The sequence below is a fragment of the Telopea speciosissima genome, chromosome 10 (genome assembly GCF_018873765.1).
Source record: "Telopea speciosissima isolate NSW1024214 ecotype Mountain lineage chromosome 10, Tspe_v1, whole genome shotgun sequence".
Classification (NCBI taxonomy): domain Eukaryota; kingdom Viridiplantae; phylum Streptophyta; class Magnoliopsida; order Proteales; family Proteaceae; genus Telopea; species Telopea speciosissima.
In genome coordinates, this window is record NC_057925.1 from 25,384,446 (window position 1) to 25,397,953 (window position 13,508).

Below are 13,508 nucleotides of genomic sequence, written 5' to 3' on the forward strand. Positions count from 1 at the left end.
CGATGAAACAATTGAAAACAGCGGAAGACCTCACTTTTATGACTCATCAGGTAAACCCAAGTGGTACGAGTATAACAATCTATAAAGGAAACAAACCATCTATGACCCGAAATGGAATTACAATGGGCAGGGCCCCACACATCAGAATGAACCAAAGCAAATGGAAACTCACTTCTTTTATTTAATGAAGAATAATTGGAATGAGTCTGTTTGGCCAGAACACAAGCCTCACATAAAAACTCATTCCTATTACAATTTTTGGGTAAGTCTGGAAACAAAAAAGCTAAGGTACTAATAGATGGGTGACCAAGCCGACAGTGCCATAGATGAAGGTCAGGTGACGAGGTGGACTGTAAATGATGAGCTGTAGAGGAAGTCAAATGCAATGGAGAAGGCTGACCCGTGTCAAGGACGTAGAGACCACCTTGCATCTTACCAGCCCCAATCGTGCGCCCCGTCTCCAGATCTTGTATAACACAATGAGAAGGGAAAAATGTCAGTTTGCAGTTCAGATCTTTAATAGGGCTACTAATAGAGATAAGGTTGGTAGAAAATGAAGGAACATGCAAAACAGATTTTAAGGAAAGGGTAGGAGAGTAGCGTATGGAACCCTTCCCATTAATAGGAGAAAGGGAGCCATTAGCTACTCGAACACTGTCTTGGCCAGAAGAAGGGGAATAAAAATGAAACACATGGGAGGAGCCAGTCATATGGTCTGTAGCACCGGAATCAATAATCCAAGGATTGGATACAGCCGAGGCACACAGACTATGGACTGGAATACCTGAGGCAAAGTGAGAACCAGGATGGGGAGCAGGTGCAGGTGACGTAGGAGGAGCAGCAGAAGATGCCTGAAGCATGCGACGGAAAGCTAGAAGTTCATCCTGAGTAAGCCCAATGACAGATGAAGGGGCAGTAGTAGCAGTACGAGCAGAATCAGCAATATGAGCCTTGGGTTTGGACTTCCCACGGCCTCTTTTTTCTTCAAAATCAGCAGGCTTCCCATGGAGCTTCCAGCATTGAGCCTTAGTATGGTAGAGCTTGTGGCAGTGCTCACACTTGACTGGGCCTTTAGGGGCAGCAGTACCACCATCAGTAGTGGTAAAAGAGGAAACATTGGAAGCAGCTTGCAAGGCAGAGCGATCAACAGGCGAGGAATGCAACATGGCAGCCCTACGAGATTCCTCATTATGAACCATGGCAAATGCTTGCTCCAAAGTGGGAAACGGGGACTGCCCAAGCACCTGAACCCGAATAGGATCAAACTCCATATTTAGGCCTGCCAAAAAATCATAAACACGTATTTTGCAGACGTGTTTGCGATAGGCAGCCAGATCTGTAGCAGTAGAGGGCTGATAGTCGGAGTAGTGGTCCAGTTGCTGCCATAAGTTCTTGAGGGCAGCATAATACTTTGAGACAGAGAGTACCTGTTGGGCAGTCCCATTGGCCTTTTTTCTAATCTCATAGACCTGTGCATCATTCCCAGTGCGACCATAAGTCTCCTTAGCACCATTCCATATAGCCTGGGCTGTTTCCAGAAGCAGAAAATTATCGGATATGCCCCCTTGCATAGAGTGAATCAGGTAGGACATCACCATCGCATCATTAGACAACCACTTGTTGAGTGGAGCACCTTCGGCTGCAGGTTTTGGAGCTGTCCCGAGAAGATGGCCAGTAAGGCCACGGCCAGCTATTGTCAAATAGGTGGACCGAGACCACTTCAAGTAGTTGGAGCCATCAAGCTTGATGGGAGCAGCAAGGGGCAGCAAATCAGTCCGGGGCTGTCCATCAATGCCAAAAGTGGCTGAAGAAGAGTCAGAACCAGTCATGGTAACAAGGAACCACAGTCTTCACTAAGCAGCAGCCTTCCACAAAAACCCCAAAAAAACTGAAATCGATATAGGTAGAAATCGATGACAGGAAATAGGGGCTGTAATGAAGCCAAAAATCCCACAGTTGAGGCAGGGAATGATAGTGAATGAGAGCAGCAAAGGTGCCAATGAGAGGCAGCAACAACCAGCAGCCCAAACCCCAATATCGATTAGTGTCAGGGTTTTTTCAAAACCCTGAGAAGAGAGATCGATAAGGGGGAGGGGTCTTCAAACAAGTTGAGGAAGAGAATGGAGGCTGAGAGCAGCAGCCGAAGAAGATTCTCCAAGGGAAGAAGCAGCCAAAATACTTGAGGAGGCCTGTTCTTCAAAAAAATACAGAATCTTCAAATCGCAGGCAGTCCTGCAGCTTCCATCGATCTAAAAAAAATTTGGGAAGAATTGGGGTAGTTGGGGCAGCATCTAGATCATTGTGATCACCCCCCTAGTGCTGCCCTAATGTAGGAAAAAAAACAAAAGAAGAAGAGAAGAGAAGATCGAGAGAGAGGGTGGGAAGGGAAGAAGGTCGATTGAGGGGAGGGTAGTGGGTTTTAAAAAAATCGATCAGAGTAGGTTTGGCTCTGATGCCATGTTAAAAAAACAGAAATTGAGAGAGAATGGCTGAATTAATCAATGTGATTATTCAGCCCTCATATTTATAACTTGTAGGGAAAAACAGAAATACATAAATAGCCCCATATAGCCGACAATATTAGCTATAGGGAAATAACAACAAAAAATACCAAAAATACCCTTATAGAATCGGGTAACATATCTCAACAAAGATTAAATTGTCTGAACCATAGTAAACAATCAAGATCCAGACAAGAAGCTGCCTTTCGAAACCCTGTAGAAAACCAGAGCATAAGAGCTATAAATCGTTCAGAAGAAAAAATTGTAACTTGAAAAACATAAAGAACCCTGCTAAGAAAGAAAGAGTTAGACTCCAAACAGACGAACTGAAATATCCATATGCAAGAGCATCCATGGCCTAGTGGCTAAGGTTGACCCATGGTTTAGGGCTTGAGCTTGTGCTCGGAATTGTCTGAGAATATTGAAAGAATAGCTTACATATGAATAAAAGTCTAGGAATTGCACCAAAAAATAAAAAGTTCAAGATGATTCAGAAAGCACCAACCAAATAGGTTATAAGCATAGTTCGAAAACTCATTTCGAATAGCCGTCTCGATCAGGTCGAGATTCTCGAGATCTCAGCGAGACAGTGCATTTTTTTTTTTTTTTGGGGGTTTCGGAATGAAGTTTCGGTGGGCTAATGGCCATAGTTGGCTCCGAAACTTTAAGGGAAGATTGTTTTAGGCTTACTAAACCTATTTAAATCTTCAAATTAAACAAAAAAAACACCCAACATGGTGTTTTGGATTTTGCACCCTTGGTTGGCAGTAAAGGCCAATTCTACACATTGTTTGAATGATATGAGACATAATTGGCAAGTAAAACAAGTAAATTATGCGATAATAGATGAAGACACATAATATTGAATTATTATTTAAGAAATAGTTAAGGACTTACAATAAAAAATACAAAGTACAATGAACAATGCATATTAAATAGACATCCAAGTACAAATAGTATTATATTATGACTCTATGAGTATTGAGGAGTTCGAGATTATCGAAATATTTGAGATTTCTCCGAGATTCTTGAAATATTCAAAATTTTGGTCGAGTTATTCGAAACTGTGCATGTTTTGTGTCTCGTGTGGCGTCTCGTCTCAAGGAGCTCAAGATTCTCGAGATACTTGAGATCTCGCCGAGATTTCGGTGAGTTTTTGAACTATGGTTATAAACCTAGACGAAAACAATAGGGATGCTATGCTCATAGAATCTGGCAATCAAACAAATAACAGTAGACCTTGAAGTTGTTGAAGTTGTGAAGATGAAAGCACCTGTCTGCGTTGAGCTTGAGAAGTAAAGATCTCAGATCTGGAATACGGAGAAGACTGGAGATGGAACACTCCAGAAGATGAAAAACAAAACCTGTAAAACCGTGAAATCAGGGTTATAGATAGTAACCAAAAAGAAATCAGGGTTATGGATGAAGTGTAAAATTTGATATTATATATAAAGCTTTGATATTTTATAAAGGGACAATTTTTTTAGATCTACTAGATAAGAACGAAAATTACAAGATAAGTAGATCTCAAATTTGTTTTACATCCACTACTTTCCATTTTGAAAAGATATACTCAATCCCCAAAGTTGGTTAATACTCATGCCACACAAGAATAAAATAAAAGTAAACTTCCAAACTTGCCCCAAAAATCTGTTTTAAACTTTTAAACCACGATGGGGAAAATAGGAGGGAAGGGGCTTGCAATTTTCTCTACCTGTTTATTTTATTGTTTTTCTCACTTTTGTTTTGTCTTTTTTTTTTGGACCGAGTTTCCTTCCACCAACTGTGAATGAGATGCCATTCACCGCAGGGCAGGAATAGGTATTGGGAGGATATTTGGAACATACTAAAGCCCTAGGAGGGGTTGGTGAACCCTAGGATGGTAGGTGAACCATCTTTTTTTTTTTTTTTAAAATATGTTTCTATTGTTTTGTATTCCAACAATTGAGATGTACTTCCCTTTGGATTCGATGTTATAGCTTTGTTTTTATTTTTTTAGGGGATAATAACCGCTTTGATTTCTACTCCTACAATTAAGGTGCACTTTCATTGGATTTCACAGTTTTTAAAACAGTTAAATGAGGTTCAGGCAATTTTGGAAGTTTTCTTTTATTTTATTCTAAGGTGGCATGAGTATTAACCAACTTTAGGGATTAAGTAAATCTTTTTAAAATAGAAAGTAGTGGATGTAAAACAAATTTGAAACCTACTTATCTTGTAATTTCCGTTCTTATCTAGTTGATCTAAATAATTTTCCCTTTTATAAAAGGGTCATGTCTACTAGGTGTTCTACTATTGTAGTATATAATAAATAAAGTAATGAACAGAAAGTTTTTTGTAATATAGCTAAACGAATCAGATACGGATATTTTAATACGTCGGATAGCTAAATGAATCGGATAATAATCGGTTGGAAACAGGGATTACCATTTCCGTATTCGATTGGTTTTCGGACGGATTCGGAAAGTTTCCAGATTGTGAATTTCCAAATACGGAGCCTCATAAATGAATACGAACACGGATCAAATTCGGATTTTCGACTATCCGTTGACATCCTTAACAACCTCCCAGCCTCGGGTAAACATACACACACACACACATCCTGGGGAATGGTAGCTATAGCCCAATTGGGTCTGGAGGGGGTGTGTTCCTGTAGGGGCAACTTAACCAGGTTGAGATCTTAGTTCTCTCTCCGCTCTCCTCCTGTTGTGTGAGAAGGTAGAACTTTGCGGAAGGAATTCTATTAGATCAGTCACTATTGATAAATTTTTATGACATAGACAATGTCCTTGCTTAGACCCATTCCCTGAGATTTTTCACCTCTATGGGGAAGCTGAGAGGTGGTCTCACCACAGCTGCGATTTCTGTGACTTATGAATCCCTCATTAATATGTGATTACGTGCCTACCTTTTCACCTGAATTCTGTTCTTTTGTTTTTGTACTAGTGGTGAACTATTGCAAATTGGAAGTTAATATTTATTATTTTTCTCTTTTCCTTCTCTGGCTTCTGATGACAGATCCCCATTCTTGGCCTTTAATTTATGTATCTGAGTGATCCAAATTTGACAGGGTCAATACAAATCAACTCTGGTTTGCCCTGTATGTGGAAAAGTGTCCGTAACGTTTGATCCTTTCATGTATCTATCTTTGCCACTTCAATTCACAGTTACTCGGACCATGACTGTCACAGTTTTTACTAGTGATGGGAGTGCACTGCCAATTCCTTGTACTGTGAATGTTCCAAAACAGGGTCGTTGCAGGGACTTGATTCAAGCCATTAGTGGTGCTTGTTCCTTGAAAAGCAATGAGAGGCTTTTGCTTGCTGAGGTTATTTAAACACTCTAATCCTTTCACTAAAGAGTTAATGCGTACATTTTTCGTGGATTGAATTTGATTCAAATGTGTCCTGTAGATTCGCAGCCACCTGATTCATCGATTCTTGGAGGATCCTTTAATATCATTATCCACAATAAAAGATGATGACCACCTTGCTGCTTATAAGATACCAAAGTTTATGAAGAACACGGTATTTCTTCGGTTGATACACCGCCGTGGAGAAAAGTAAGCGTAACTTGATTTATGGATTCCCCTCTGCATACGAATACTTCTTCCAGTCAAATGGGTTTTCTGACTTTTCTCTCTGGTGGGCATAGCCCAGAAAGGTTAAAATAATTGGCCATCTAGACAGTCGACATTTTTCCCTCTTGTCTATTGTACCACTCTTTTACTGGCCATCCAAAAGAAAATATCCACTTTGTGCAGTATTTTGGTAGCTCAGCTTAATACTTCCCATCAATGGAGTCTAGGAATACAGCATAGCCCTGCCATCTGATGTGGTCCACTGCTCATTTGATACTTCCCTTGTGGAGAAAAAACAGTTCTTCCTTTGGTGGTGGTGGTTAATTTTATTTTAAGCTTATGGTATTAGTATTATTTTACATATATCTGCAGTTTAAATTCCTGTTTCAGGGGCTCTACTGGTGCTCACCTGGATTGGAAACCTTATGGTACTCCGTTTGTCTTACCAATCTCACGTGATGATGTTATCACGAGAGGTGATGTACAATCAATAGTTCATACCATACTCTCTCCAATGCTAAGAGTCAAGACTCATAGGCCTCCGGATCTTCCTGACACCAATATTCCAGCAGCAGCATCACATGCATCTCAAGCTGTCAGTTCTGGTGAAGCATGCACAGATGCCATGGTATCAGATTCGATAGATAAGGATGATAGCAGTTCTCTACCATCTATGCGTTCAAAACTGCCTCTACAGCTTGTTGACGAGAATAATGCATGCATTGATCTGACAACAGGAGAGGAGAAGCCCATTAGACTTTCCTCATCATCATCGCCAATTATTGTGTTTATTGACTGGTCACAAGAACAATTAGAGAAGTATGATACCCATTATCTAGAGAATTTGCCAGAGGTGCTCAAGTATGGAAATGTGGCAAAGAAAACCCGTACTGAACCTTTGTCTTTGTACACCTGCTTGGAAGCTTTTCTGCGTGAAGAACCATTGGTGCCTGAAGATATGTGGTCTGTTTTTCTCTCTCTCTTTCTCTCTCTTGTGTGGGTGCTTTACATGTGGATTGCGTATTCGCTGCCAGGAAAAAAATATAGGATGCTAAGAAAGAGTTTAACTTTTCTATACTAATACAGATACTTCAGTTATGTTATTGATTTTTGTTATGGTATATAAAAATTCAAATAATAAAAGTACCGTCGTTGGCAAATAATTATAAAACACTGACAATACTTTTTTTCATTTATGTGGCTCAGCTGTGAGGTAGCAAATAGGGAGTAGTTCATGGATCTTGGGGCTAATTTTAGTAGATATAATAGGAGAGGTGATGATAATAATCACATTTTAATATAAAATAAATAGAAAAGAAGAGGTGGTTGATATGCTCAGTGAACCTTTGTGAAACAGCATCAGAGGATCTAATGAATTATTGTACTCTGTTAGGAAATCAGAGTTAATATATTCAGGATCAGAGAAAAAGAAGAGAAGGAAACAAGAAGAAGAATGAAAGGGGAAGAGATATAGAGAAGAATGTTACGTGAGAAAAAGTGAACAGGCCACGGCTTGTGCTTAGCTTCCCGAACTGTGGGTAGTATATTTATAATAAAGTCAATTAGTTAAAAAGATTGAAATGCCCCCCCTCCCCGCCCCGGGCAGCTACATAAAAGCAACACTACTAAACATTACCACGATACTAAAAATCACTGACTCATAAACAACAACAACATCATCACCATGACTCCTAAACATAAAACTACATACTAACACAAAATTATAAACGTGACCGGTAACACTAAAACACCACCATACTGCTAAATGTCACGAAATTTTCAACACTCCCCCTCAAACTTGATGCCTTGTTGGTGTTGCCTTGATTCCCCCCCCCCCCCCCAAATGCCTAGAATTGCTTAGACACCGTGACAACTATGAAGATCATCCTTTCCAACCAATGGCTGAACTCCATTGTTGAGAGAGATATGAGTATGATGATTAGATGGGTTCATTAGTCTGTGGGTGGATCTTGAAGGTATATGCACTTGCTCAAGAAAGCTGTAACCAAGACAGCAAGTTCAAGGAAGCTTCCCCTTCTCTTGGAGGATGCAATCCGCTAACTTAATTACTTATGGGCTGACCAGGGTGGGGTTCAGATAGATTCTTTATATTTGAGTGCTTATCTGATTGTTTAGCCGTGTCTTTGGGTCATTGGAACTTTGGCCTCTTTTGTTGTTGCTGTGGGGGCACTTGTGGTTCTATATTGTTATTTTAGTGATAAAATCCTTTATTAATTATCAGAAAGAAACAACCTAATCTCTGATGCGGAGCCAGGAAGGCTTAGCATACCAGGATCTATTTGGATGAGAATACTAACTTAATAGGGCCATTATGGAGTAGGTTATAAGTTAATAGATAGATGGATTATGGGTTTCAGGATCTGGTTCAGATTTTGGGAGTTGGGACCTATAGGTAATATAAGGGATGGAAGATGAAGGGTCAGATCTGATATGGAGGTTACCTTGGCTGATGTGATGATGTTGGTGGTGGTGAAGATGAAGATGGATGATCATGGAGATGGATAGATAGTTGTAGATCTGGAGTCCCACCAGTCTATCAGCCGTAGGAGTCCCACAGCACTTGTATCTCACAAGGGTTTCTTGAGAGAGGATTTTTTTTTTTTTTTTTCACACTGTTCTGGATGTTGTAACAGCAACCCACGAATTTCATTAAATAGGAGTTTGGGGGGGGGGGGGGGGGAGAAGAAGAGGTTGTTGTGGCCTGTGGCCTCTTGGTTACATAAAAAAGGATTAAATGCGCTCTTAGAACTCCAAACAAGAAAATGAGTTCCAATACATTGATCCTAGAAAACAAAACCCAATACATTGAACCCCACCCCCAATACATAGAAAACATAAACCAAGAAAATTAACTGACTCTTGGAATTCTAAAAGACACACTAAGAATACCAAAAGTCTCTCCAGCAGCTGTTCCAAAATAATGGACCCAAGTGGACCAAAAAAAAACCATATAAAATAAACTCAGCAAGCCAGGTCCTGGCGAGCCTATTCGCAAGGGCTGGGCTTGGCTTGGTGCTGGTCTCGGACCAACATCTGGACCAGGTTCTAGAAAAGAACCTTGTGAGCCAATTTGTCCTTGCATCAATCTCAGCTGGGTCTCATCCTTGCATGGTCTAGATAAATTTGTGTGGGTGCCAAACTGATGCGTACTTACTTCCTACCTCCACCCCTCCCCAAAATCTTTTGTTTGAGTGGAAAATCATCCTCTTGGTAACGAATAAAGTAGCAGCTTGTTTTAACTTTTATGTCTTTCTTTTTACCGTCTCAAGAAATCTGCAACTTTTCTCTTTGAGCACTATTCAGATAGATGAAATAATAAAGATTTCACATTTCTAATTTTGTCCACCTAATTATAAGTGTTGACTGCAATCAGCTGGCTGCCTTGTGACCTGTGTGTATTATTCAAGTGAGTTCATTACTTTTATGCATGTATATGTAAAGAATTTAAATGTATCTGGGATGAAGGTACTGCCCACGATGCAAAGAACGACGACAAGCAAGCAAGAAGCTGGATCTGTGGAGGCTTCCTGAAATGCTAGTCATCCATCTCAAGAGATTCTCCTACAGCAGATCAATGAAGCATAAACTGGAAACCTTTGTCAACTTCCCAATTCATGACTTTGACTTGACAAACTATGTTGCCCATAAAAACAACTCTCGGCGCCAGATTTATGAGCTCTATGCCTTGAGCAACCACTACGGTGGCATGGGAAGTGGGCACTATACAGCACATATCAAGGTAAATCAGCATACTTTGCACATATTTGTTTCTTGCACTCATTAATTGTAATATTCCTGTTTGGATCTTTTATAAAATATTGTTTCAGTGCCACAGAGACAGGTGAAACTTTTTAGTTGATCAAAACCATAATTGTCATGGCGTCTAGGCGACCCAAGGCATTGGAGGGGGCCTGGACGCAAGACAACACCAAAATTAAAGACCGATGTGCTGCTTCGTCTGGGTGATGCCTTGACAATTGTGATCAGGACCATGTAATTGTAGTACTTCCTTCCCCCCCCCCCCCCTCAAAAAAAAAAAATTTAATAATAATAATAATAAAAAAGATGACCATGTAATTGGTCATTCACCATGAGGAAACCAGTCAAAAGTCACATCTAGAAGGTGACCTTACCTATCTAATAGGTGACACACCTTACCCATAATTAATCCAAGATCAGTTAATTATGCATAATCATGTCTCATAAAGAAGATAGCTTTTCATTATGGTCGTTCATGCAGTTGTTGCTATTTTTTTCGCTCCAAGTCTAGGCCATAGATTGGCATGCAAATACCTATGTTAGAGATGGTTTAAGCACCATTGGTGTGGATATGGTTTCTGTAAAACATTTTGCTGTATAGGACATGAGGACTGAAGTTAAATCCTTATTCTTCAACAAGTTCTTCCTTATGTGTTTGTTTCAATACTGTGCAGCTTCTTGATGAGAACAAATGGTATAACTTCGATGACAGCCATATCTCACCTATAAACGAGGAAGAGGTTAAGTCAGCAGCGGCTTATGTGCTTTTCTATCGGAGAGTAGAGAGCGAAGATGTCTCCATAAGCAACGGAGCTTAGTTGTATGCTGGTCGTGACGACAGTTCGCTCAAAAAGTGAGAAGTGAAGTTTTTGCATCCTCAAAGATGTCTGTTATGGTGGATAGCACAACGGTTGTGGGTGTATGTGCATTTGTTATTTGTACATATGTGATTTATAAGATAAGCAGGCCAATTCTCTGAAGAAAGGAGAGAACAGTCCCGGGATTCATTAGGAGTCCCAGGTTTCTAGTAACTGAGAATCTGTAAAATGGAAGAAACTTTCAATTGTACCTTCAACCTTGTCTTTTCGATAGCTTATTCAGAATATTAAAAAAAAAAAATATATATATATATATATATATATATTTATGAGATCTTATTTTTTTTTATGAGAATTCAGAATAGTCATAATTGATCAAGGAGATTGGGATGGAATTTGGATTGTGGCTTATCTGATTTTTAGTAGTTGGCCATGTAGTCTTGCTTTCTTTTTTCGTTTCAATGGGTGGAGGAAAATTTATTGACAAAGTTAATTTTGAGTTTATTATATGGAGGAACTTGACTCAGACCCTTGACATCACTCTTGGTTCTTACAAACTTATTACCCCAACTCGCAAGTGAATGAGTTGTTAGATTTATGTGTCCATCAAACCCGGTTCGGTTTGGTTCAATCTGGTTTTATTTTGTATTGAATTTTTATACATTTTGGTTTAATATTATCACATGCTATATAAACTTTTTGAGCATTATGTGTCCGTAAGTTTTACTTAAAATGATAGTCACGATTAGGGTTTGGGCTAGGCACCCTTATCATATGGTCGTCGAGTTGGGTATGCCTAGACATGTGATGTTGAGGTACGAATGCGAGTACTCACATGATTGATGTGTGTATTGGCAAAGAATCTGCTTTGTCAATTCCCTCATGCATTGCTGTCAGATATAAGAAGGGATAGACATGTATCACCGACACCCTTTACCTAAGGGAACCCTGTCGCTGCAAAGTGTAATCAAATTATTTGGTTCATCAATGACTGGGACTCAAGTGAGTCAAAGTCGGTGTTCTGGGAATGCATGAACACTTTGTGAGTGAAGGAGTTACTCAACATGATCAAAACTACCCGATTGGGGAACACCAAGATTGAGATTGTTTGTGTATGGCCTTGAGATTGTCTGTGTATGGTCGGATCAGAATCTAAATTCAGTACCGTTTTCGAAATGATTTTTGCAAAATCTAGTTTGCATAAAATAATGGATTATATATAATTATTTGAATAAAGTGTTTTATCGAGTTTTGCAGGACCCGATCAGATACACAGACACTCTTATATGGTCATGTACTATGGAATGGGGTTTGTCACTACAAGTGTACATACCCTAGATTCCATAATGATGGTGTTGATTGTGGGGGGGGGGTTGTACATTATAATTTATTATCATGTGGGGAGTTATTTAGAATTTGCTAAAATAATTGGTTCTTTATTTAATTAATAGATATGATGCTAATTGTAATTATCCATAAATTTAAATAAAGTAATTAATTAAATCATTACCTATTAGATTCTGCTTCTTCATCAATTAGAAACACTTTTGAGTTTAAACAGAACTGCCAAACAAAGAGAGAGAGTCAGACTCTTATTGGGTTTTATCTAAATTCATCCAGAGTTTTAATTAAATCATATTATTATATAAGGGACCAAAACGCAGAGGGGGCATACAGTGCTCCACATTTTCTGGCTGCCCCCTCTTGGATGTGTTTTGGTCCCCCCCTCTCTTTCTTGTGATCTCTTCTTCTTCTTCTTGTTGCTCTCTACTGTGTTTGAGAGTTAGGGTTTTTGAAACCCAAATCTGTGCTTGAAGGAATTGAAGAACATCTGAGATTGGCTTGAAGAACCTTGGCCGCACCGTTGGAGGTTCAGATTTGTTTACTTGGAGTGCTCATCGGAGGAAGGGCCATTGTTTATTGGAGGAGCAACACTTGAGGCTCATCAGGTTAGCAATTCTTTGTTAATTCCTCTTGATTTTAATTATTGATTATTCATGGGATGCGAAAGAAACCCGAATCGATTTGTTTTCACTGCGCATTCGGGTATGGGATGGATCCCTCTTTCCATGAGATGGATTAGAGATGAATATTTTCATCTCTTTTGGGTTCCATAATTCCATGGGACACAAAAGAGAAAGGACAGGGCATTGGTTTATGAGACCAAACCCTAATTGGGATGCACCAGGGTTCACATGGGTATTCATTGGAAACCCTAAAATTTAAATAGGGCGCCCATGGGCAACCATGGGCTAACCCAAGGGGTGCAATACCCTAATTGATTTATAATTGATTTTCCGAACCATGACATGATCTAAGGACTGTAGTTTGACCTACAGTGCGGTATCAGAGCCACCTTTCTCACCCATGAATATCATGTAATTAATTGTTTAATGTAATTATCATGTATAGGATGCAAGTTTCAAATTCTTGATTGAATTTACACATGGGTGGTTAAGTGGTTGTTATAACAACCTTCCCATGTGCACATGGGTAGGTATAAGGTTGTTAGATTTAATAACTTGCTCATGTCATGGGTAGGTATAAGGTTGTTAGATTTAACAACTTGCCCATGTGATGCTAGATTTGTGTTTATTTTGTTTTTCCAGTTGTTAATTGTTGAAAGCATTGTATCCAAGAAGCGTTGATAATATTTTTAAAAAAAAATTATATGATCAATGTTATGTGGGGGTGGAACGCACGCTGCCAAGCCTTTGTGCACGCCCCCTGCCCTTGGCCCTTGTGCGTTGCCCATGAGAAGCATTGGCAGCAGCAAGCGCACAAGCTGCGCGCGCGGCCTGCTACTTGCGGGCTACTGCCTGCGGTTGG

The 13,508-nt window shown here is 39.7% G+C and overlaps 1 protein-coding gene across 1 annotated transcript in view; it reads left to right on the top strand.

Moving 5' to 3' along the window:
• The window catches only part of LOC122642816 (ubiquitin carboxyl-terminal hydrolase 5-like), a 47,834-nt gene extending 36,868 nt beyond the window's left edge, over positions 1-10,966 (top strand). Inside the window, exons 9-13 of the mRNA XM_043836416.1 lie at positions 5,572-5,829; positions 5,915-6,063; positions 6,472-7,044; positions 9,568-9,841; positions 10,536-10,966. Of these exons, the coding sequence (XP_043692351.1) occupies positions 5,572-5,829; positions 5,915-6,063; positions 6,472-7,044; positions 9,568-9,841; positions 10,536-10,679 (1,398 nt within the window). The 3' untranslated portion in view covers positions 10,680-10,966. The remainder of the gene's footprint in view (positions 1-5,571; positions 5,830-5,914; positions 6,064-6,471; positions 7,045-9,567; positions 9,842-10,535) is intronic.
• Positions 10,967-13,508: the final 2,542 nt, after the last annotated feature.